The 25,761-nt window shown below is 45.8% G+C and overlaps 1 protein-coding gene across 2 annotated transcripts in view; it reads left to right on the top strand.

Moving 5' to 3' along the window:
• Positions 1-4,147: 4,147 nt before the first annotated feature.
• Positions 4,148-25,761, top strand: part of NRXN3 (neurexin 3) — a 2,205,897-nt gene continuing 2,184,283 nt past the window's right edge. For both annotated transcript variants that reach the window (XM_078659992.1, XM_078659991.1), the window contains exon 1: positions 4,148-5,269. In XM_078659992.1, coding sequence (XP_078516118.1) covers positions 4,561-5,269 — 709 coding nt within the window. In that variant the 5' untranslated portion in view covers positions 4,148-4,560. The remainder of the gene's footprint in view (positions 5,270-25,761) is intronic.

Below are 25,761 nucleotides of genomic sequence, written 5' to 3' on the forward strand. Positions count from 1 at the left end.
AAGTCTGGATTGGGCTGCGTTGGGTGCTTGCACTGTGAGTACAAGTACAGTGACAAGTATGCTGCAAGTCTGGATTGGGGTGCCTTGGTTGCTTGCACTGTGAGTACAAGTACAGCGACAAGTCTGCTGCAAGTCTGGATTGGGGTGCCTTGGGTGCTTGCACTTTGAGTACAAGTACATGACAGTAGGGCTGCTCCAAGTCTGGATTGGGGTGCATTGGGTGTTTGCACTGTGAGTACAAGTACAGCGATAAGTCTGCTGCAAGTCTGGATTGGGGTGCATTGGGTGCTTGCACTGTGAGTACAAGTACAGCGACAAGTCTGCTGCAAGTCTGGATTGGAGTGCCTTGGGTGCTTGCACTTTGAGTACAAGTACATGACAGTAGGGCTGCTCCAAGTCTGGATAGGGGTGCATTGGGTGTTTGCACTGTGAGTACAAGTACAGCGATAAGTCTGCTGCAAGTCTGGATAGGGGTGCATTGGGTGTTTGCACTGTGAGTACAAGTACAGCGATAAGTCTGCCGCAAGTCTGGATTGGGGTACACTGGGTGCTTGCACTGTGAGTACAAGTACAGTGACAAGTCTGCTGCAAGTCTGGATTGGGGTGCACTGGGTGCTTGCACTGTGAGTACAAGTACAGTGACAAGTCTGCTGCAAGTCTGGATTGGCGTGTGTTGGGCGCTTGCACTTTGAGTACAAGTTCATGACAGTAGGGCTGCTCCAAGTCTGGATAGGGGTGCATTGGGTGTTTGTACTGTGAGTACAAGTACAGCGATAAGTCTGCTGCAAGTCTGGATAGGGGTGCATTGGGTTTTTGCACTGTGAGTACAAGTAGAGCGACAGGTCTGCTGCAAGTATGGATTGGGGTGCCTTGGGTGCTTGCACTGTGAGTACAAGTACAGTGACAAGTCTGCTGCAAGTCTGGACTGAGGTGCGTTGGGTGTTTGCACTGTGAGTACAAGTACATGACAGTAGGGCTGCTCCAAGTCTGGATAGGTGTGCATTGGGTGTTTGCACTGTGAGTACAAGTACAGCGATAAGTCTGCTGCAAGTCTGGATAGGGGTACGTTGGGTGCTTGCACTGTGAGTACAAGTACAGCAATAAGTCTGCTGCAAGTCTGGATTGGGGTACGTTGGGTGCTTGCACTGTGAGTTCAAGTACAGTGACAAGTCTGCTGCAAGTCTGGATTGGCGTGCGTTGGGTGCTTGCACTGTGAGTACAAGTACAGTTACAGGTCTGCTGCAAGTCTGGATTGGGGTGCATTGGGTGCTTGCACTGTGAGTACAAGTACAGCGACAAGTCTGCTGCAAGTCTGGATTGGGCTATGTTGGGTGCTTGCACTGTGAGTTCAAGTACAGTGACAAGTCTGCTGCAAGTCTGGATTGGGGTGCACTGGGTGCTTGCACTGCGAGTACAAGTACAGTGACAAGTCTGCTGCAAGTATGGATTGGCGTGTGTTGGGTGCTTGCACTTTGAGTACAAGTACATGACAGTAGGGCTGCTCCAAGTCTGGATAGGGGTGCATTGGGTGTTTTTACTGTGAGTACAAGTACAGCGTAAGTCCGCTGCAAGTCTGGATAGGGGTGCATTGGGTGTTTGCACAGTGAGTACAAGTACAGCGATAAGTCTGCTGCAAGTCTGGATAGGGGTGCATTGGGTTTTTGCACTGTGAGTACAAGTAGAGCGACAGGTCTGCTGCAAGTATGGATTGGGGTGCCTTGGGTGCTTGCACTGTGAGTACAAGTACAGTGACAAGTCTGCTGCAAGTCTGGACTGAGGTGCGTTGGGTGTTTGCACTTTGAGTACAAGTACATGACAGTAGGGCTGCTCCAAGTCTGGATAGGTGTGCATTGGGTGTTTGCACTGTGAGTACAAGTACAGCGATAAGTCTGCTGCAAGTCTGGATAGGGGTACGTTGGGTGCTTGCACTGTGAGTACAAGTACAGCAATAAGTCTGCTGCAAGTCTGGATTGGGGTACGTTGGGTGCTTGCACTGTGAGTTCAAGTACAGTGACAAGTCTGCTGCAAGTCTGGATTGGCGTGCGTTGGGTGCTTGCACTGTGAGTACAAGTACAGTTACAAGTCTGCTGCAAGTCTGGATTGGGGTGCATTGGGTGCTTGCACTGTGAGTACAAGTACAGCGACAAGTCTGCTGCAAGTCTGGATTGGGCTATGTTGGGTGCTTGCACTGTGAGTACAAGTACAGTGACAAGTCTGCTGCAAGTCTGGATTGGGGTGCACTGGGTGCTTGCACTGCGAGTACAAGTACAGTGACAAGTCTGCTGCAAGTATGGATTGGCCTGTGTTGGGTGCTTGCACTTTGAGTACAAGTACATGACAGTAGGGCTGCTCCAAGTCTGGATAGGGGTGCATTGGGTGTTTTTACTGTGAGTACAAGTACAGCATAAGTCCGCTGCAAGTCTGGATAGGGGTGCATTGGGTGTTTGCACAGTGAGTACAAGTACAGCGATAAGTCTGCTGCAAGTCTGGATAGGGGTGCATTGGGTTTTTGCACTGTGAGTACAAGTACAGCGACAGGTCTGCTGCAAGTATGGATTGGGGTGCCTTGGGTGCTTGCACTGTGAGTACAAGTACAGTGACAAGTCTGCTGCAAGTCTGGACTGAGGTGCGTTGGGTTTTTGCACTGTGAGTACAAGTACAGCGACAGGTCTGCTGCAAGTATGGATTGGGGTACGTTGGGTGCTTGCACTGTGAGTACAAGTACAGTGACAAGTCTGCTGCAAGTCTGGATTGATGTGCGTTGGGTGCTTGCACTGTGAGTACAAGTACAGTGACAAGTCTGCTGCAAGTCTGGATTGGGGTGCATTGGGTGCTTGCACTGTGAGTGCAAGTACAGCGACAAGTCTGCTGCAAGTCTGGATTGGGGTGCCTTGGGTGCTTGCACTTTGAGTACAAGTACATGACAGTATGGCTGCTCCAAGTCTGGATTGGGGTGCATTGGGTGTTTGCACTGTGAGTACAAGTACAGCGATAAGTCTGCTGCAAGTCTGGATTGGGGTGCATTGGGTGCTTGCACTGTGAGTACAAGTACAGCGACAAGTTTGCTGCAAGTCTGGATTGGGGTGCCTTGGGTGCTTGCACTTTGAGTACAAGTACATGACAGTAGGGCTGCTCCAAGTCTGGATTGGGGTGCATTGGGTGTTTGCACTGTGAGTACAAGTACAGCAGCTGTAGGGCTGCTGCAAGTCTGGATTGGCGTGCGCTGGGTGCTTGCACTATGAGTACAAGTACGGCCCTACATTCGATCCCAATCCAATCCTGGCTGCAGATCTGGTTTGACGTGCATTGGTAGAGCTGTAAAAGCCCGCGCTGCAAGAGCAGGGCTGAGCTGCTTTGGTGTACCCATCCGTAGGTCGCTGTAATGGACTTGCAGGGGTTGCTATAGGTCAGGATTGGGTTGATCAGTAGGACTCTGTATGTGTTCCAATAATAATGTAGAAGGGATGGCTGCAAGTCAGGGCTGAGCTGCATTGATTGAGCTGGTTGTGGGTAAAAGTGTGGGAAGTCGGGATAGGGGAGCGGCCAGGGTGCCTGACTCCAGACCACAGTGTTCATGGTTTGATCCCGGCTCCGGCGGCAGGTTAGCCCAGCACCATGTGACTCTGGGCAATAGCTTGCTTAATCTTCCCGACCGACCCCAGCGTCTGGAGGTTGCTGTGCACTTTAGAAATGCTGGCATCTACTTTAGAAATGCTGGCATTGTCAAAGCTGTACGTCCCAGTGCAGGCAGTAGTGGGTGGTAATTTAGTATAGGGTGCGTTTCAGGTGAGAATTATGTTCTTCTCACAGTCCTGTGTGTTTTTCCTGTACTGGAATAGAGTGATTGCAGCACGTCACAACTGGCCGGCTTCGAATGAGCTGGTTGCGTTTCAAAGTGCTGGCATAGTAAGCCTGACGACTTGCAATGCTTCCAATGTGCCACTCCCACAGGGGCGGACCGTGACCACAGATAGTTGCCATAAAAGCAACAGGAAAGTGCCTCTGTTGCCACTTGTGCCTGAAGCTCAATGTTGTAGAATTGAACCTCGATTTGTGTTTTTAATAAACCTGTTCATATTTGCCACCAACTGACCTCTCTTTCGCTCTCTTTTTTTCAACAGGTCCTCTCCTAGCTTTTTTTATACCTAGCACAGCCTGTCCTGAGCTCCACTGCAGCACCGGAATGGCCGGGACGTCATCAAGGCACCGCATCAATTGAGGTGATCATCTACAACGTCATCTCCCTACGCCACACTCTCTAGCCTCATCAGTACTCGCAAGGAACTGGAAAGAAGAGTCATCGACGTGGAAACTACTCTCCTGTTTGGTGACAGAACTGGGCTTAACGAGGCGTTCATTTGTGCCATCAAACCAACAATTCACCCACAAGCACCATCTCAGTTCAACCTCCTGAGATCCCCCTGGATTTTGCCATTGTTTTTGATATTTGTGGACATTTTCCACAGCTTTACTGGTTGGAGTTGCGTTTTTACTAGAGAGCAGTGTGTGGTGTATCTGACTTTGCCTTCCTGTTCTTTTGTGGGCGGAGTCAGAGTTATAATGGGATCCGTCTTCCAGTGCCTGGGTGTCACCTTGAAGGTGTGCCTCTTGCTCTGCTACTTCATGGGCCTCTGTCTGGGCCTGGAGTTCATGGGCCTACCCAACCAGTGGGCACGCTACCTCCGCTGGGATGCCAGTACCCGAAGCGACCTCAGCTTCCAGTTCAAGACCAATGTGTCGGCAGGTTTGCTGCTCTACTTCGATGACGGTGGAGTCTGCGACTTTCTTTGCCTAACGCTGGTGGATGGTAGGGTCCAGCTGCAGTTCAGTGTGGACTGTGCGGAAACCACTGTGTTGAGCGACAAGAAGGTCAGTGACAGCAACTGGCATTTCTTGATGGTCAGCCGTAACCACCTGCGTACCGTCCTGGTGCTCGATGGTGAAGCCAAGCCTGGGGAGGTGCGGCCTCAGCGTCAGTACATGAACATCGTCAGCGACCTATTCTTGGGCGGAGTGCCACTGGATATTCGGCCAGCTGCACTGACACTGGGCAGTGTTCGGGATGTCTTGCCTTACCGGGGGTTTATCCTGGACCTCAAGTACGGGAACTCAGAACCGCAACTCCTGGGAAGTCAGGGTGTACGCTTGGACATGGAGGGTCTGTGCACTGAGAACCCATGTGAGAATGGAGGTGCCTGCTTTCTGGTGGATGGGAGTCCCACCTGCGACTGCTCGGCCACTGGCTATGGTGGGAGATTCTGCTCAGAAGGTAAGATGTTGGCTTCAGGTCCTTCCCGCCACAGGGATAATTAGCTGCAGTGATCTAGCCGACAGCAAATTTGGTAAATGCTATTTCTACAAAACTTGTCAGCCAAGGGAGGAGTCAACAACAAAACGACCTTCATGACATATCTTTAGCAGACAGATGACTGGCTCCCCATGGGTCTAGTAGTTGTTTAAAGGTGTTAGCCTATCTAAACACCTCCTTGAATTCCAGTAGATCTGCTTGTTTGCTTCACAGAGAAGAATGAGACAGCATCTCACAATGTTGCAGCCTGGGGAAAGTCTTAAGTAACCAAATGGGTTCTTAGATGACTTATACACTAACAGTTAGTGCTGTACGCTATCACTTCACCACTCTAAGCAAAACGTATCCATCCATCACCAAAGGGCATAGTGGGAACGTGATCTGATCTCCATTATCCAGGGGTTCCACAGACAACTGGAAGCATCTCAGAATACCAGTAATAAATTCCCCGGTATCAATTCTTAGGCCATATTAAGATGAAGATTGCTAGTGTTGGTGCATAAGCAAGGGGATGAGTTCATGGTTGATCTCTTCGATGGACTGAGGACTGATTTAGAGAACAAAACTTGACTATGTAATGTCCAAGGCATCCTTTTAAAGAGAAGGAGACACACTGGTGCATCTGTACTCTATGTGCAGAGTTCATAAGATCCTCTGGTGAAATTCCAGCAGTACCAAAGAAGAAGAGACACATAATTTATGTGCTGGGTTAATAGCATCCTCTTGGGGAGCAGCAGGCATGTTCATAACATCTTCTGAGGGAGCATTGCACAAGTTGAGACACATTTCTTTATGTACAGGGTTCAGAATATTCTGTCCTGGAGTAGGACCAGGTTCATCATAATCTGTCCTGGAGTAGGACCCGAGTCATACACGTCATACACATCTGAAGTGACCTCCTTTATTCACAGGGTTCATAGAATTATCAGTGCAAAACTCATGCACTGGTGCAAACACTATTTTCATTTAGAGGATCCATAGTTCCACCGGCTCTGGTGGTGCAGCAGTCATGCTCTGGGTCACACATACTTCATGTGCACAGTTCATAGCATCTACCTGGCAACCAGGAGTAATGTACATATATGTAGAGAGTTCAGAGTATCATCTAGTGGATCTGGAGCATGCACTAGTGCACACTCCTTTATGTACATGGTTCATAGCATCCTCTGGGGAAGCAGAATCATGCATTGGTGCATGCACATCTTTCACGGATGGGAATCAGAGCATCCTTAGACTACAACATTCATGGTACCTTCTGGTGAAGTAGAAGTCATGCAGTGGTGAAACACATTATTTATTTATTGGCTCCATAGCATCCTCTGGTGCAGCAGAATCATGCATTGGTGCACGCCCATCTTTCACGGATGGGAACCAGAGCATCCTCAGTCTACCAGATTCATGGTACCCTCTAGTGAAGTAGAAGTCATGCAATGGTGAAACACATTGGGTATTTACTGGCTCCACAGCATCCTGTAGGGAGAATGGACCTGTCTGCTATATATGTATGCAGGGTTCATAGTTGCCTGCACTGCAAAACAAAGTCTTGCACTTCTGCATCCACACTTTTTGTTGCACAATGAATGCTATTCACTTAGGGCCCTGCACTGTTATTGTTGAAGGCCTCTTAGTAGGGAATGTTAAAAGCCCACATCCTTTCTGTGCATAGGTTTCTGTCCTGGACCAAAAATGCGTGTGGAAGGTTTTGTACTTTAGGTGCCACACCAGGTTGATGCCAGTGAGAATAGCTTCTCTAAGCAAAGCCAACCCCACGTGTCATTTGCAGAGGCACACAGATGGGAGAGCTACACTGATAACCCTATAAAGGCACTTCTGAGTATGAAGGCAACTCTCCGAGCCCTAGTGTGTGGGAAAGTGGTGGTGATGGTGGGAGTAATCACTTTTCGGGGGCTTCAGGGTATCATTATCAGGTGTCTATTAGTGATCAGGGCACATATTGTCTGTAGAATATCCTCTTCCTTGTATTTAATGAAAACTTAGATTTTATTTGCACCCAAGCCTGGAAAATCCCAAACATTATATCCAGGTGAGATGGAGCAGTCTTGACATTTACATACCCATCTCAGTGTTGTGGTGAGATTTGCACATTTGCAAATCAGTCTAGAAATAGAGGACCACATTTCCCAGAAATCACTAAGAGCAACCTGGAAAACCAGATACAACCTTAAATGCTGACCACTGGAGTGAGAGCAGTTCATGCTTCAGGATGGAGGGGGATATAGTTTCTCCAGCCAGAACCTGCCTTCCTCTATTTCTCTGCTGAGACCCCTCAGTTTCCCTCTCTTCAAACGGTTGAATTCCTTCTACCCAACACTTTGAGGTGCCCCTCCTCTCCCTTTAAGAGAAGATGGAGGCCGGTCGATGCAGATTTGATGCAAGCGGCATGTACCGCTCTTAATAACAGCTCTTCTTGGCAGCTCGCAGGCTATAATGCAGGTATTGATTGGTGGTTTGGGACTGGAGATGGTAAAAGCGGTTGTTGAGAGCTCCACTTATCCGCAGCCTTGTCCTGCAGAGTCTCTGTTCTCAGTTCCGGCGGCCGGAGGCAACCGGAAGGCTTTCATGGCAGGCGATCCTGCTATCCAAACCACCGTGGGGTTACATGAGGTGATCATCCTTGCTTATAGTTCCCTTGTTCAAAAGACCATAATTAATATCCTCTTAACCATCTGAGACGCATTCAGGAATACAATTGACACCTTTGTGAGTCCTACCTGCCAAATGGGCATGAATTATGGGTCTGTTTCTCTTCTTTGCTAGACACCCCCTTCATTTCAGGCCGAATGATCCAGTTGTCAGAATCTAGATCTCAAACAGCCATACCCTAAATTAGCACAAATATCTATATTTCATGCATATGTTTCTTTCACTTTTTAAATGGGAACTCCAAATTATATTGCAGAGAGATTTAATGTTCTTCCCTGCAATTTGAGAATGTTTAGTGGGAAATGGAAGTACAAGAATCATTTGGTTTGAAGTATCAAGAGTGGGGAGTCGCGTGGGAGAAAGATTCAGGGGTGGAAAGAATTGCCACTGCCTGAGAGAATACCATCCTGGGGGCCATGTACACTTGCCTTCGTTTCTGGAGTTTCTTTTCAAATAGGATTCTTGCAAATGTTCCCAAAGGAGGTTTACGAATTAATTAGTTCCTGAAATTGGATTGATATCTGTAGCAAAACCTTTGAATCTGAATCCATTGGTGCGTAAATGGTTTTGCACAATCACCAGTCTTAAGTAGAGTTATTTTGAGTGTTCTGAATTCCAGCATCTCGCGTGGAAATAGAACCCATGGTGTGAGTTTCCAGCCTTAAAAATGCATTCTATGTGGACTTGGGCTTGTCTATTCCGGTTCCTGTACTGTTGTGATCAACTAGTGCTGGTAAATGAGTGCTTACAGCAAGTTGCATTGCATTTATATCTCGATTCGGAATTTGATTCTGAAGCAGCAATCTGTGATATATAAATAATGTTTGGGTATTGATTGCCGATCTGCAAACTTGTATTGCCGCCTGCACCAGAAAATGGCACGGCCTGTATCTCTTGTATGGTAAGGCTGGTAGGAGTAACTGGTTATGGACAAATAGATCCTCCATGAATGGGCCAGATTGACACATCACCCTTCTGGACACTCTTTTCCTGAGCTTCCAGCTAGATTGAACAGGCTGGTCTTGGGAAGATGAACCCTAAATCCAGAAATGTGAATCCTATGACAGTAACATCCAGGCTTGTGAAACTGAGACAAAAAGCTGTACTAAAAAACTTTAGGCACTGCAGTCCCATGCCAGCAAGCCAAGATGCCAGCATATGACAAGTTCGAGAGATGCTGACATTTTTGTTCCTCGCCATAATATTCTTGTCAAATTAGCCATTCAAGCAGCATTGTTTGGAAATCTGTGCCAGGGTCATCTGAAAGGCTCTATTTATTATTTATTCCAAGGTGCATTATCTGCCTGTTGTAACTATTAGGCTGAACACCTTGTGGGAGGCGCATGAAGCGTCCCAGGCTGCCCCAAATAAGTATGTCTCTAAAGACCAGATGCAGATATCCTAGGATTTGGAGCTAGAACATCAACAGGATTGACTCTGCCCGCCTCCCTAAAAGAACCCCTAGAAGAGAAGCATAGATCTGCCTTGTAAACTGTTGTGCATAGACAAGAGATGTGTACAGGGTCTGGGCTCCCCAGAGCCGCCGAGCGCTGTATGAATACGATGATAATTGGCCTCTTCTTGCTTTCTGATTACAGAGCGAGGGAGGGAGACTTTTCCTGGGTTTGTGCCACGCTCCTGGATACGGACAAGTGGCCGCTCGCTTCGCAATTATCCCAATTTTCCCTTGTGCTACAACAAATTGCTGGCGCGACTGCCATTTCCTTAAAGGCGCATGGCCCTGAAATAGTGAGCTCAGCGAGATGGACGCCAGTGGGCTGTAGAGAAGACCACGCGAGTCTGTCCTTAGTTTCTGAGCGCCTTGTCCTTCTTGGAAAATGTAACAACATGTACCAGGGCTGCCGCTGACTGAGTTGGCGACTGTTGATGGTTGTTCTGCGATAGTTGAGTACCATGTAGACTGTGTGTCTGATTGCTTCTAAAATCAGACACGTCCACAGTATCCTATTGGCCAACAGTAAAAAATAAAAATAGAAAAAGAAAAAGACGAAAAAAAAGAAACCTGTGGACAGATGCTCACCTGGCAATCAAGACATTCACATTCAGTGGCGTGCCAAGTTTTATCAAAATGAAGGACCACCCACAGCAACCTACTAATGTTCACCTGCAAACTAAGATGTCTGTGGCTGTCTACGGGCCAATGCTTATTTAAGAACGCAGACAATTATGGTGGCCACAGTCTAATATCCCACTGAAAACGGGGATATGCTAGTAAATTGTGAAACGTGTAAAGTTGCTTGCCTAAAAAGTACCCTGGAGAAAAAGATTGTCAGTCCACTCGAATACCTATAGGAACAAAACGAGTATCAGTCTTTTATACAGTAATAAATGTACATGGTTCGGCCAGTGTCCCTCTAAAATCAGGGACATGTTCAGTTCCCTGTGGGAAAGTATTCCTTTGACAGAGGGATACCAGACATAAAATGTTTACTGTCTGCAAAATCCTGAGCAAACATTTGCTTGTCTGTTCCAAGAGGCTGGATGTTTGGTGCCCATATACAGATGTAAACAAGCCCCATCAATTCCTGACTTCTACAGAAGCTTCATGAACAGATCCCCTGAAGGTTCACCTTTACTCTCATTTAGTGCCAATGTTGAACAGGTCTGTGTCTCATCTTCCCTCCTGGGCTTTAGGCGCAGGCACCAAAGTGCAAGAGTTTACATCGCTTCATCATCTCCAGTAGAGCATTCCTATCTGATGAAAGTCATACCTGTACGACCGAAAGATACTGCGATGCCATCCTAAAGGTTGATAGTGTGGTATACAAGCTCTAATTAATGCCAATGCATGACCTTACCAGCTGAGAGTGGACGTATCTGAGATTGGACCACTATCATGGAGCCAAATCATACCTTAGTCGACCATGCTAGGTCTGAGGGAGGAGACATATATCAGTGTAGCAAACATTGTTGCAGATGGTAACAGCCCATCTCTGCCCCTGCCAGTGGTTCTCGGTATTAGTTAAGATGGTAGTCATGTCCCAGAACTTGGATTTCCATGACACTGTGTTTCTGGAAATGCAAACCCTGTTTAGCATCTTCAAGTCCTGGACTTCTGTTCTCAGAAAGCACTGATATTGCAAGCTTATGACCTGCTGTGGAGTGGAATCATAGGGACATCCCATTCCTTAAAAGCTGAGATAAAAGCATTGTAGATGGAGGCCTGATTGGCCATGTCACTGATGTTCTCTGTCCCAGGACTTCTGACCTGAATGTTTTTCTCCGCCTTTCCTGCCCTAAGCTTGCAATAGGTTCTCTACAGGTGTTAAGTGAGAGGAAGAGAGTGGAAGATGCTGCTGGCTGAAAATTACCCCTTTTGTTGCTTTTTAAGTGAATCAAAGAGGTGAGTTCAGGCCTTTCCCCCCTTGCTCCACCCAGAGAACCCAGGAAACTGAAGGTAAGGTGGGTCCAGCACATCACAAACTTGGATGATGGCCTTTGAACCTCTCCAAGATTTCTTAGCAGTGATCCTTCTGTGGATAAAAAATTAACTGTGGCTGGTCTCCAGCCTTCCTTTGATTCTCATTGCTTCTGACTGTCTTGGATCAATGTTTATCTCTCATTCTTTCTTCCTTCTCGACTCCTTTTATTTTTCGAAGGGTAACAAATGTTTTGCTTGGTTTCATGTGTTCATGTATTTTGTTTTTAGCAGGCAAACGAGTGCATTAAAACATTAAACATATCTTGTTGCTGTCTGCGCGGCAGCAATGCTGACTTGGGTGTAAGTATGTGCCTTCTCCCACAGTCCTTCACTGCAGACGTCTGTGCGCCAACGCTAAAACGCCAAAGAATTGAACAAGAGTGGTTGGATGGGAGGCAGTCAAGGGGTTGTGGGAGAGTGAAGGGCAATCATTACATTGGTCAAAAGATAATATTAGAAACTGCTCTTCCGCTCAGAGGTCCCATTCATTAAATTATTTAGGTAATTCTGACTTTCTGCAAGTGCTGTTATAAACAAAACAAAAGCTCTGTGTTCCCTTGTGGAGTCTGTTTTCAAGCAGATGCTTCTTTGCACTATTTAGACCCTTACAGACAAACAAATGCACCCATGCATGTATGCACACCTGCACATATTCAATGGATTCACACAAAATCATGCAACAGAAATGTCTGCAAATTACTGCTTTCTCTCTGTAAGTTGTTTCTTTTTAGTGCTGACCATGTGGTTAGAAGGCAGATTGTGTGTTCTGTGCTGCAGGAGATGGGAGTTGCATTGTTCTGTAGCCAGCTGTGCAAGCTAGGGGTGCATTGAACAATCCGTGCAAGGAGACGAGGAGGGTGGAAGGGAAAGTGTCTTCTCAGCCTGCTGCACTGACGCCTGCATGGACATGAGCGCAGCGTTCACGCCTGGTGCTAAAGTGACCTCCCAGAGGAGTAGTTAGTTGAAGTCCTAGGGGTGCAGACATGCTTTGGTGAAGCATGGACCTCAAGTGGCCTTGTGTGACCTCATCTGACTTCTCGCAGCCGGCATTGGTTAAGGTCCTAGCCCGAGTAGACACACTCTTGAGAAACATGGACCTTGCGTTACCTCAAAGGGCCTCTCAGAGTAGGCATTGTTTGAGTTCCTAGATTAAGCAGGCATTATTTAATGAAGCATGTAGCTCAAGTGACCCCTGCCTGAGGTTGAAAAGTCAGTCTCTGAAGCCTGGATCCTTCATACCCTTCATATGACCCCTGAGAGCAGGCATTGGTTGAGGTGCTGGTTTGAGCAGGAATGCTTCAGAGTATGGACTTCACATGACCTTGTGTGTGACCTCATCTGTCCTCTCATCACTGCCATTGGTTGAGACCAAGTAGACTAGACAACTCAGGCACATTTTGGTGGAAAACCATTTCAAAAGACCCGCAACTCTTGATGAGGTCTTGGTTGTAGAAGTAAATGGAGAAGAAAAGTGGAATTTTTAAAGTAAAAGTACAGTGAATGCTTGTGTCAGTAGCATTAAACATAGTCTCTGGTGCTTTAAGATACTTTTGAGTTAGAAGCACTGAGGAAAGTCAGTGCAGATGCATTGGAATTGAAAAGCAGATAATGCTGCTGAGAAAAATCCGGCCAGGTTCAAACCGAGTTTGATGTTGGATCATTTACTCTGAGGGATAGTAACCCTTTGAAGGTGCCAGGGATTTTATTGTATAGGCTACAAATTGAGCTGTAAGGGAATAGAGGCATTTAATCTACATGAGCATTTTCATGGCTAATCTGGCTTTCAAGACCTTCCTCCGTTGAGTGATAGGGTGGCTGGACACACAGTGTGCGAGATAAAACGTGTTGTGTCTGCAGTCTGCCAGTCTGTGCCCGCTCAGCCTGTAGAAGCCTTGCCAGCAGATCATGACTGGAGTTTGTGCAAATACTGGGCTCCACCGTTCCCAGCCCTGCTTTTTATAGCACAGACAGAGGCGAACATTCAATGGCATTGGGCCTGCTTTGTAATAATGGTTCCAGAAGCGAAACCGCCAAAACAACATAGTCACGGCGACATTGAGGAACACGGAGACCTAGGGGCGCCTAAGTGTGAGCACCTGGGTTAGACACCCAAATGTGGGTTACCGAACCCTGGGGGAAGGAAAGTGACTGCTAGCGGGGACAGCACTTGGCACTAGTAAGGAGACCGGAGAAAGCTGCTCAGTCAGCAGTCGAAACCATAACACAGATCTAAAGATGCTACACAGATCTGAGGATGCTGCACAAACCGTGGCCGCTGATGCATGGCTATAGTGGGGGCGAACGGGGAATAGTAAATGATTTTTAAGAAGGTACCTGTTGACCCGGCGTCCTCTGTGCTCCTCTCTGGCTCCCCACCCAATCCTGGCGCTGCTCTCAATAGCATGAAAGCAATGCCAGGATTGGACTGAGCAGCCTGGTTTGCCCGCTCAAACAGTGCCTGAGAGTCCAGCTGGGTTGGAGAAACCAAAGTGTGCATGTCTGTTTGGCCACCCTAAGACGGCCGGCCAAACCAACATGACCACTTCACTGGGCCCATCACTCCTCCTCCTGCTATGGCACTGACCCACCCTAGACTGACATCGAGTTAGAAAGTCGGCTAAAAATAAAATGATAATATTGTTTTATTATCATTTTAGTTTTCTGTGACTGACTATGATCAGTTGGGCGATGCTCCTCCGCCATTGCGTAGGAGACGCCCCTATGTACAGATCTGAGGATGTTGCACAGACCCTCTGACTGACATCATGGCACAGATTACTGGATGTTACATAGAACCAGAAGCTGACCCGAGGGACCATTCGAAGACCGTGAGAGTGTGGGCTATACACACCCAGCACCTGAGACCCGTGCCGAGACAATGCATTCGGAATCATCACCTGAGACCAGGGCAAGGACAGTCTGTAGAGCTTTAGCACCGTGGAACAGAACAGCGAGTAAGGGCTTCACATAGGGACGCGGCTACAATAACCATATTCCCAGTTCTTTTGATCAAATATGTCATCTCTGTTAATGTGGTATTAATATCCACTTAGATCCATGCATCCACTAAGGCGTGAAACTTTAGAGTCATGCGTTCTCTCCTGATTCCCAGCTCCCAGCTGACACACTGTGATCTTGTACTCTGACACATACTTGTTCGACTGGTTAAGTTAATTGATTCTATTGACACTGGAAACGTACGAACAAAAGACTTCTATACTTATATTGAGCAGCTAAAGCTCCACAGAGCACTGAGACATGTTACATGTTGTGGATTTTCGTGGCAAAATATTTGTTGACCCCATGGAATAAAAGTTGTTACTTAAAACAAATGCATCTAATAAAGGATCCGCATGTTCATTCTACAGACTGAACTGATTTGTGAAGCAGAGAAACAAATCTAATGTGATGTGACTAGGGTATAACTGGTCCCATTTTGTTCTTCAATTATCAAAGGAAAGTGAAATCAGGAATAATGCCACGTCTCTATCTTGAGAGCCAGCACTCCATTTGTATACAGAGGGTTGCAGCTGGTGGGCACCAGCACTCATTTTTGGGGGCCAGGAGTTGTCATTCATCATCAAAATTCAGCCCAGAGCTAGAAGAAAGGCAAAAAAGGGAGATGGGAGGAGGAAGTGAAAGAGAAAGAGAAAGAAAACAGTTATAAAGGAAGAAAGCAGTGATGAAAAAGAGCATGCAAAAGTGAGGTAAAAAATAGCAAATATAAGGTGAGGGTTGCAAGAGGCATGAGGTGGAATCCAAAGTAGACATCCTTGGCATTCATGCACCGTGGCGTGTGACAACATTGATGCGGTGATCCTTGGAAAAACATGGGGCACTGCATTTATATGTTTTTTTAAATAAATTGAACACTGCTTTGAGCTAATAGCTTTGTGATAGTTTTGGTAGGAGGAAAGCACACTTAATTCTGATGGGTTATGTGATGGCTGCTAGCTAGGTTCAGCCCTAAAAAAAGATAGAGTTAACTGCATTACGCACAAAACTAGTTAGGCAGTGTAATTGGAGCTCAGTAAAGCTCCGTCTACAATAGAGTTCAATGGCATCGGTTTCAGTTTGCTATTGATGGTGGATAAACCACTGTATGCACAGATCCTAAACAATGTATATCCAAACGAACAAAGAAGACACCTACACAATGCCCGATATAATTAATAGGGGTGTTAGGAAGTTTCAAAATGTCCTTTTTACAACCTTCACAAACTTTTATATAAACTTTGCAACAAATTCAAGTTTGCAAAGTATTACCAGTTGCCACATTTGTGTGAAAATCATGACTTTTTAAAATATTTATATTGCAAAAGGTAAAGATGAAGAGAAAAATTGTGCATACGTGTGATATTATGTACTAAAAAGTCTGCAAAAGTTGAACTTGCAGAGTTATAGACTGTATACATCTTCAATCCTAACTGGGTTGAAAAAGAGTGAAAATCTTCTAATGAAGTGACAGCTATCTTACAATGCATATAAAAACTTTGCAAAGGTGAAGGCTGAGCTAAACCAAAAAACAGCAAACTTCATGAAGGGTCAAAATGTAGTAAAAATAAAAAAAGAAGAAGGTTTACAATGTTAACCTTTGCAAAACTTTACTGCCAAAAAAAAAATGATCCCCTAATAGATAAGACAACATAGGTGAACATCATAAGAGGTCCATTCATCAAATACTTCAGACCAGCACAACTTCATGAAGACTCTCAAAAACCTGCCTGACCGGTAAGAAAATATCACCACCATTCGGAGAAAGATGACCAACAAACACCAGCGCAAGATACCTTAGTCCTTGATGAAGACAGAATGCGACAATATAATGTGATCCTGCAAATGGGATATTTGATAGATCCAGCCTCAACTTACTAGCCTTTCACCGGCCATGCTCGGTGGGAAGGAAGCAGGACAGACAACCGGGCACAATGAGAAGTAGGCCTGTCAGAACAATGTGCGCCACCTGCGAGCTGACAGATACCAGTAGTGACATCCGAGTCACCCCTTCATGCGCTGAAGCGGTGGTTGGGGAGTCCGGTCTACTGGGCAGGAAGTGGCAGAACAAGTCTCCATTAGCAGACAGCAAGATAATCACTTCAGGTTATTCGTTCAAACCAAGGAGAGGCCTTGTTTCTCAATGAGGTGGATTCTGGTGCCAAGGTCCCCTAGCTCTTCTGAGAGATGGTCCTGCAGACTTTAAAAGTATTAAAGCACTTTAGCATCTCCCATTTTCTGCATCCTTCCTCACAAGGAGGAAGGGCTCTGTGCTGTTACATTTTTATCCACTTCCTTCACTTGGAAGAACCGAGACTGAGTTTGCGTCAGAGCGACCCTGAATTTCGGATGTCATTTTGAATAGGACACTTTACCCCGCACACTTTTACTCCGCCTGCCATTACCCTGCAGTTTTTACACCACAAAATCTTTTACAACGCAGGGCATTTCAACGCATTCCCCATTACAACGCAATTTACTATTCTAACTCCACAGGGCATTACTTTGGGCAATGCCTTGTAATAGTTTGCGGTGTAAAGGCCTGCATTGTAAAAGATTTTGCGGTGTAAAAAATGCGGGGTAATGGCATGTGGAGTAAAGCATGCGGGGTAAAGGAAGTTTCCCGCCATTTTAGGCCGCACAAGAAAAAACCTTAAGTCTCACAAGAGGAACAGTTGTCAACTTAGTGAATATGTGATTTTGCCTAAGGGTGTGTGAAGTACATTTTTTGGGACCCACTTCATTAAGGTCTGTGGAAAGCTTCACAATTTTCCCAAGCTTGTGAAGCTTTTTGCCACTTCTGTATGAAAACGGCCACTTTGTGACTATTTCTGTTGCACGTACTCTCATTTAATAGAAACAGAATGTTTCTCTATAAGAGAACATTTGCAGAAAAACAGTTGGTGTTCATTTTCTGCACCGTTTCATTGTGCAGAGGAAAGCTCTGTACCCATTAGTTAGTCAAAAAGACCTGTACCAATTAGTTTGCCATTATTTTCTGCAACAGTTAGTTAACCACAAAGTTCTACATCCATTAGTTAAACAAAAAACGCTGCAGCTATTAATTAGCCATTAAGTTCTTCAATCATTAGTTAGTCACAAAGCTCTTCGAACATTATTAGCCATTATCTATAGAAAAGCTTATTAAAATTTAAAATGTGCAAAGAGGAACTAAACCTATATTTTTCAGCGTGGCTGGAATTGAATAGAGTAAAAATAACCGTGCTATGCAGGGAACAGTATCTACCAATGTGGAAAAAACGTGCTACAGAGAAGGTAACCCGGGACATTTAAAAAAGTTATTAAAAGGCATACAGGTAGATGCATCAAGCATTTTTGCGACCACAAACGGTGCGAATCGCAAAATTCGGCCGTTTGCGCCTGCAAAAATGGCATTTGAGATGCATCAAGGGTTCATGCATTCGCAATTTAAGAATTCGCAAATAATTGCAAGTTCTCAAATTGCGACTGCATGCAACGCATGAACCATTCCAAGAGTGCGAATTCGTAATCTGGGGCTGCTATTTACTGCAAAGTCAAACTACGTGGTAAATAGCAAAAACTTAGAAATATGCACTTTAGTGCATTTTTCTAAGTTGTATATTACACACACACATGTCCTTGGGACATGTGTGTGCGCAACACCAGTGAACATTACCATTTCAGGGGTGCAACAGAGTGTCCTTTGGACACCCTGGCACCCTTGAAATTGCGGCACATTTGCGATTCGCTAATTGCGAATCGCAAATAAGGAATGGCTCCCCATTCATTCCTATGGGCCTAAGGCCTTTAGGCCCATAGGAATGAATGGGAAAGCCATTCCTTATTTGCGATTCGCAATTAGCGAATCGCAAATAAGGAAAAAGTAGAAATCGCAAATAACATTGCGATTCCTACATGCAACCCGTTGCGAATCCTTAAACTTCGCTATTAAGGACTCGCAAAACATAGCTTTGATGCATCTGGGGGTTAGTTTCCAAGGGAAATTCGGAACTGGCAATGCTTGAAATGGAAACATAGAAATTCAGGTACTCTGTTACAGAGTAACTGCTTGTTTCTGAGAAGTGCCTGTACTAATCAATTGAAAGTGTTAGGTTATTCTTGAGAAGTGCAGATACTCTCCCTCTCAAAATCAAAAAAGTGCTGGTACTCTGTAACAGAGTAACTGCTTGTTTCTGACAAGTGCCTGTACTCTTCAATTAAAAGTGTTATGTTATTCTTGAAAAGTGCAGGTACTCTCCCTCTCAAACTCAAAAAAAGTACTGGTACTCGGTACCGAACAGTACCAGCCCCTTTAAAGCACTGGGAACTGGTGAAGAAAAAAGTTTGTACTCAACTAAGTATAACCCTGTTACTTTTGTACTAGACACATCTGAACTCACCTTATTGTTCCTCTTGTCCATCAGGGTATCCGTCTGGCTGCTGCAAAGCTTCAATCCCAACAGTGATACAGGTCATGCCTGAGTTGTATTGGCTGCGCTATGTTCGAGTTCCAGAGACATCAGCTTATAAACATGGCTGAGGAGATGGCCTGAAGATTGCATGTTCCAACCTTCTTGGGAAAGGAGAACAGGGCATTGCTTGTAGGAGGGCCACAGCATCAAGGGAGAATTAACACTGCTCCTGCCTCCGATGTGGCTTCCAGTGCTGGCATCCAGTGGTCTCCACTTTCCCTTATTATTGGGGACCAGGGCTTCTGTCTGCTTGAGTCCGCAAGCAGCAGTCCTGATTGGTTGATTCCCCAAGCGGATGCCTGTCCTGACTCAGAGACCCGCGAGGGATTGATCTATGTTGTACGGGTTGCCACGTCATGCCACACTGAGCTTCATGCGTGAGCGTTACCATAGCCTGCAGTGCCAGGTGTGGTGCACCCGTCACCTGTCAGAGTGCCTACTGGTTCTGGCTATACCAGAGTCACTTTACCCGGCAAGTACCCTGGCCAAGTCTGGAACTAGTGGGGCATTTGTGCCAGAGTTCTTATTCAGTGCAGTTTTCAGACAGCCTCTTTGCCCTCTCCTGCTCTTCTTCAGGATAGGAACCATATAGGATATTAAACACCCCCCCAAAAAAACTTCCAGGTTACTTCACTTGAGAAATAGTGCATCAGTGCAAACTGAGATGGACATTTATGGTAGACCCAAGCAGGTTTGGTCAGACTCTCACCGTCAACACCACACACAATGATCTCTGGGTGTCTGTCAGGAGCAGGCTGGAAGGCAACTAAAGACTGAAGAGGACTAGCCATAGACTCCATTAATTCAAGCCTGTCGCCTATCTATCGTACCTAAGCACTCTTTCCTAGAGCTTGTTATTTTCTCAGCTGATTCGTTCCTCCATCATCACACAGAGTATCTTTCACTGCTGCAACAATTCAGAGTTTACATGCTTTTCAGAGCCCCCAGGCTTCTTTACATACACCCACTGGGCAGCAGAGGGTCTTTTTGGATTCTGGAAAATTCTCAGTGGCGGCTCCTTCGCTAAGGTGGAGGAGTGTCGCCTCACTGCTTTTTAGCAGTGAAATAAATGGAAAATAAAATGAAAATAACTCGCATTATTACCATTTTATTTTTTCCTATTTCCGGCAGCTCTGTGTGAGGGGGCAGGGGCAAGGGAAGAGTGGTAGCACCCTCCTAAGTGCGCAATGACTGTTTGGCCGGCCCTCTTGGGACAGCCAAACAGTCTTGTGCACTTCACATGTTCTCCATGCAGGCTGCATTGAGGCTGTGTGGACAACATGCATAGGCTCCCAGTTAGCGTCTGAGCACCAAAACACAGCATTCAGAGCAATCACAACGCTGCTAAGGCAGCGTGTGATTGGCTGACTGGGAGCCTGGATATGCTTCCTGTTCAGGCCAGCGAGGGAGGACTACAGAGGAGAGATGCGGCAAGGAAGCAGCGAGAAGAGAAGTTTTTAAATTTATTTTTTAATACCCACTTCCACCAAGTCCTCCTCCCTACCAACCCCGCCCCCCTACCTCCGATCCGTGTTGGCCTCCACTGGAAAGTGTGCCATATTTAAGGAAAGGTTAATTTCTCCAGAATCGTCCAGGAGACGTATTTAAGAGTCAAAGTCTAACCCTGAAATATTTTGAGAAAGGTAAAAAAATCCCCAAGTAAAAAAAAAACCTGAAATGTTTTTAAATGTTGCATTGCAGGTAAATTCTGCCCTGAAGGCGCCATTAAAGACAAAAACTAGGAATGCCTCGGCCTTCCCAGGGATTTGGTCATCTTTTTAACTGTTTCTTGTTAAGGCCAATTCTTTATTTTTTAATTCCATGGAAGGGCATGGTACCATCTTTAGTGGTCTTTCTTTTATGTCCCTTATAGAAAATCTCATTAAGGCAGAAAATATAGTTCAGCCGGATTCAGCATCGTGAAATTGATTAACATAGGTGGGGTACTTGCATAGGTAAAGAAAGAATAAAGGAGACAATGCTTGCTAACACAGGGCCTATCCAGACAAGGCCTCAAATGGCACAAATTAAACAGGGGCACAAGCAAAATTGAAATAGTTGTTCTACTGGCCCTTTACATTTTCTTTGAAACATAAATGTGTGCACGCCTACTCTACCTAGTGCTCAGGTTTAATCTGCCCATTTGTGGATTCATGTGTCAATTTACATGCTGCACGTCACCCATTGAATACTTTCTCCATATTTTATCACTAGGTGTTCCTGCTAGGCTGCCTTATGGCTCATATTTCATCAACCTCAGAAGGATAAAACGCTATATCGGCCCCCCAAAGCCTTCAGCCTGTGCCTTGCTGCGTACATCATCTGACTGTGAGAAATTCATAAATCCACAGAATGATCCTATTGACAGGTGTCAATATTGAGCGGTGGAGGTTATGGAAAAGCACCTGCCTGCCCTTTGAGGTTCACCGGCATCCATCTCTTGATTGAAAAGCTGATTGATTGTCCGCACCGGTGGCACCAGGTGTGTGTGCTTCGATGGGCTGGGTCTCTGAGGCATCCATTTCTTTTGTGCGTAGAGCGCGCCCTGCGCTGCCTCACCTGGGGGCCGATACCTGATATGGCGCATTGATGGGAGGTGACCTTTCTATGAGCCTGCCCTGCAGCCTCCTCATCCCTCCTGCTTAGAGCAGCTCTGGCAAAGGCGCCACATGAACTGAACGTGGACAGAGCAGGACAAAACAAAGTGATAGATGGGGCCATCTTAACACAAGAGTCACTTCCGGTTCGGCATGCTCCAATGAGATCGACGTTGAGGAGAGGACACTTCTATTCTGTAGCTCTCAGGAAACTTCTCTTCTGCGTTAAATGCAGAGAGAGTCCAGTGTGGTGTCCAGGCAGAGCGAAAGCGAGCTCGGTTTCCCAGTGGATACAGGCACCTAGGATTTTCATTTCCCTCTAGGCTTCACTCCTTCCCTCCCACTCCCCGGTTCTAGAGATAACAGGAAGCCTCTCTGTCTATTTAAGCTCCCCTGCCAATGACCCACACTCTCTGGTACGAAATCCAATTGGAAAATGGACGCGCGCACTCCTGTTTACGCTTGGTAATCAAAGGTTAAGAAAGGTTCGTGGGTGCGAACTGGTGAACCCTCCTGAGTGTGAGGATGGATAAATATAGAGAACAGGTGCTGTCTCCCGTGAGAGTAGAGTCACCAATTTGCACATCTTGAAATGAATTTCAAAAGTTTCAGTGTAAATTGTTCATGAAGTTATCATTTATTTTATTTCATCTTGATACTATTGTTTTCATAGTATACATTGCTTAAATGATTGTTTTATCATTTCTGCCCAATGCATTTCGGGCTTAACCCTTCTTCAGGGGCCTTAGTATGTGATAATCGCTTCTGTTTGAGTTGTATGAACACGGCAAAAACTGATGTAAATACGGTTAAATGATTCGGAACCGCCACGTGGGAGGTAATGTGGAAGCCGATGTGGCGTGGTATTCAGGCGTGCGTTTGTGTACGCGTCAGTTGAAAAGTCCACTCAAATAGAAGCGATTATCGCATACCAAGTGCCCTGAAGACGGGTTAAACCCAAAATGCATTGGGCAGAAATGATAAAACAATAATTTAAGCAATGTGTACTATGAAAACAATAGTATCAAGATGAAATAAAATAAATGATAACTTCATGAACAATTTACATGGAAACTTTTGAAATTCATTTCAAGGTGTGCAAATTGGGGACGCTACTCTCACGGGAGACAGCACCTGTTCTCTACACACTCTCTGGTGCCAGCTCATTCTTAAATCATACTTCAACAGGGCTGTCTTTTTACGCTCCTCGCTTGTCGAAAGTAAGCAAGGCTCACATACGCTTTCTCCAAATATTTGAGGACTAGAGCTACAATAGTAAATAAATAGGGAGACATCCTCTCCCTGAATGATTTGGAGTATTTGTATGCCTCTTCTTGGGTATTAGAGTAGGCATTAAAGTAGAGCTACTTGAGGGAGGCGTGGATGCCAGACTTCACCGATTTCCAGTCGGCCGGCAGTGTTGTAGTGCTGCCTCTGCTCTGTGATGACCAACATAGCGGCACCATATAGATGGGTTACGGAGAACTGTAATTTCTGAAGAGGAGTGCTGAGGTTTCTTAGGATACTGGCAGGGTCATGTTAGAAAAGGGAGTAAGAGCTGAAGGCAAGGATAGTGACTTTCAAGTTCATACCAAGCCACTTTGCTAGTTTGGGTAATGCTTTTAAACTTTGCAAGCTTAGTGATGTGTGAAGAGTAAAAGGCTATTCCTAGCTTCAGTAGAACTTTAAATTAGTAAAATTAGTAAGAAACTCTCTCAGTTTGCACCCAAAAGCAGAAAGGAGCATCACATCGAATGCCATAGCTCAGTTGCTGTGCTCTTTATTCCAGGGACTGGAAGTCCCGCCCTCTATGGGGTGGAACTTCTGGAGGCATCGAATCCTCACTATGTGGCTGATTTCTTACAGGATCTGATGTAGCGAAGAGAGTATTACCAGTAGACGAAGAGCGAGAGTTGTGATGTCATTAGAGGATTGTGACATCATATTAGGAAGAGATAGCACAGGGATATCAAGCGAGGAAGAAATAGCGTTGTGATGTCATAACACAATGTTTAAAATGTCTTTGTATAAGAGATGGAGTTATGATGTCACTAACCCTGGACATAGTTCGTGTAGTAGCGCTACGCGTAGCTATGCAAAGTGCACATCGCGCTACGCGTAGCACTACGCGAACTGCGTAGTGCGGTAGGGAAATGCTGTTTACAATGATTGCACAGTGCCGGATGCTTGTCCGCACTCTGCAATCATTGCAAACGGCATCTTGCACAGTGCAAGCGGTCGTTTTCTGCCGCTCATGTAGATTTGTACCCGAGCTGCAGTTTTCTCAACGTGGATTGGTAGTTTCTCATCGCGAGCGGTCGCAAGCATACGCGACCACTCGCAATGAGAAACCTGACCTGCCCGTGTTGAGAATCTCGCCGGGAGGTTTACTTTCCACGCTCGCGATCGGCAACTTGATGTTGCTAATCGCAAACGAGAAAAAAGTCTCGCCGGGATGCCATTTTGCTCGCTCGCGGTTGCCAACTTGACGTTGAGGACCACGAGCAAGCAAAAAGTGCCCGCTACGCTACGCGTTTTTGCTCTGTGCTACATTCAATTTGCGTAGTACGTAGTTGCACAAACAACGTAAATTACGCGAGCGTAGCACAGTTTTCCGCCCAGGCCTGGTCACTGTAATTTATCACTGACACATTGAGTATCCTAGTTCAATCCGAAATACAACTGCAGCAGTGGAACTGTACATTTGAATTAACAATGGAATATGCAACTCCCCTACCGGGAATGCACATTTAACTTTGTCCAGTGTTTGAAACTATTAGAAACAAGTATCCATGCTCAGAGGCTTACAGTGCCTGCCTTCTTCTGAGAATTGCAGGTATCACTCTGTTGAAATAGAAAACTCTGCCAACACATGCCAGTCTTAAGCGATGATGCTGCTTTTACAGCAGAGAGGTCAATATTGCGGGTTACACATTGGTAGGAGAAGACACTTGGATAATATTTTTTTAACTGGGTGGGTGGTGGATTGGGTATTGGAGTGATGGGGTGAGGCCATTATTATAAACGTAATGGGTAGAGCCACAAATTGCCCAGCTCTTACTGTATCATGGCACTCCATCCATGCATCCATTCGCTGAACCGGCAGATTGCGTTGGCTACACTCATGTCTGCAATGAAGGACTCTGCTGGGAGCATGAAAAAGTGCATCTGAAGAAGGGCTAAATGTCACAATACTCCTTCAGTGCCGTGTTCTGAGCAAACCTACAACTGGTCGTAAATTCAGGTGACCCTCGCTGAGGGGAGCAGGTCCACTTTCTTTTTTCCCGGTCTGCTTGGATTTATGGTGTTGAAGGATCCCGTTGTAGCAGGAAGATTTCTTGTTCTATCAAATGTTTTTTCTGATTCTGTGTTTAATAGGATTTCTTGCAGGGTGGAACTATCTGATTCCTGGCCGTCTGGACAGATAGAATGCTGGAATTTGATACATGCAGAGTTGGGGGCCAGAGCCTTTTGACTTGCATGGCATGCATGAGGGATGGGGGAACTAGAGAAATGCTAGATAACCTGTTTTAATATTTGCATGGGAGAAGATTTCCATGCAAAGCATAAGTGCTGAGTGTGCCTCTAATGCTGAGTCTTTCTTCTGTGTTTTCTCCCCCTTCTACTTCCCCCTTCCCTTCTTTGAAAATGCATCCTCAGACGTCAACCACATTCCAGGTGAGTTTAAGGACTGATGCATTCTATGTTAAAAACATTTACATCCACTTAGAAAAATACCACTTAGAGAATTATCCTGCACACCTATCCCATTCCACTTCCATCAACCAGTTTAACATTTGTGGCTGTTTATCAAATTGCTCTTTTTCAGGGATGAAGCAGATGTTCAAGGGCTGCTGTATGTTGGGAAATCCCCCTTGCCTTATCTCATCAAACCAAATTCATAAAACTGGAAACAATAACCTAGTGGGATCAAGTGGCTTGATGACTAGGGATGATGCAGAAGCTTAATAGTGGATATTAAAGAGATCACACGCAATGTGTCCTCAGATGAGGACTTATGCATTGTTCCCAGTTCCGGGCCCAGTGCATGGTGGGAATATCCAGTAAGACCTACACTGTGATTAGAGGGAGGAAGGTGGACTGGGGGGGGGGGGGGGGGGTGGACAGGGATATAACAGTGGGGTAGTCAGAGCCTGATCTGGGTGGGCCAGCTTTGCTATATGGCTTTTATAGATCCCGAGGGACCCCTCATGGGTGATCAAGGGCACTAGAGTTCAGCCAACCTGTTCTACTTTTGAACGTCACTAGGTACCGTCAGAATAGCTATCCAAAGAAGTGACA

The sequence above is a fragment of the Lissotriton helveticus genome, chromosome 9, assembly GCF_964261635.1.
Source record: "Lissotriton helveticus chromosome 9, aLisHel1.1, whole genome shotgun sequence".
In the NCBI taxonomy this organism is placed as follows: Eukaryota; Metazoa; Chordata; class Amphibia; order Caudata; family Salamandridae; genus Lissotriton; species Lissotriton helveticus.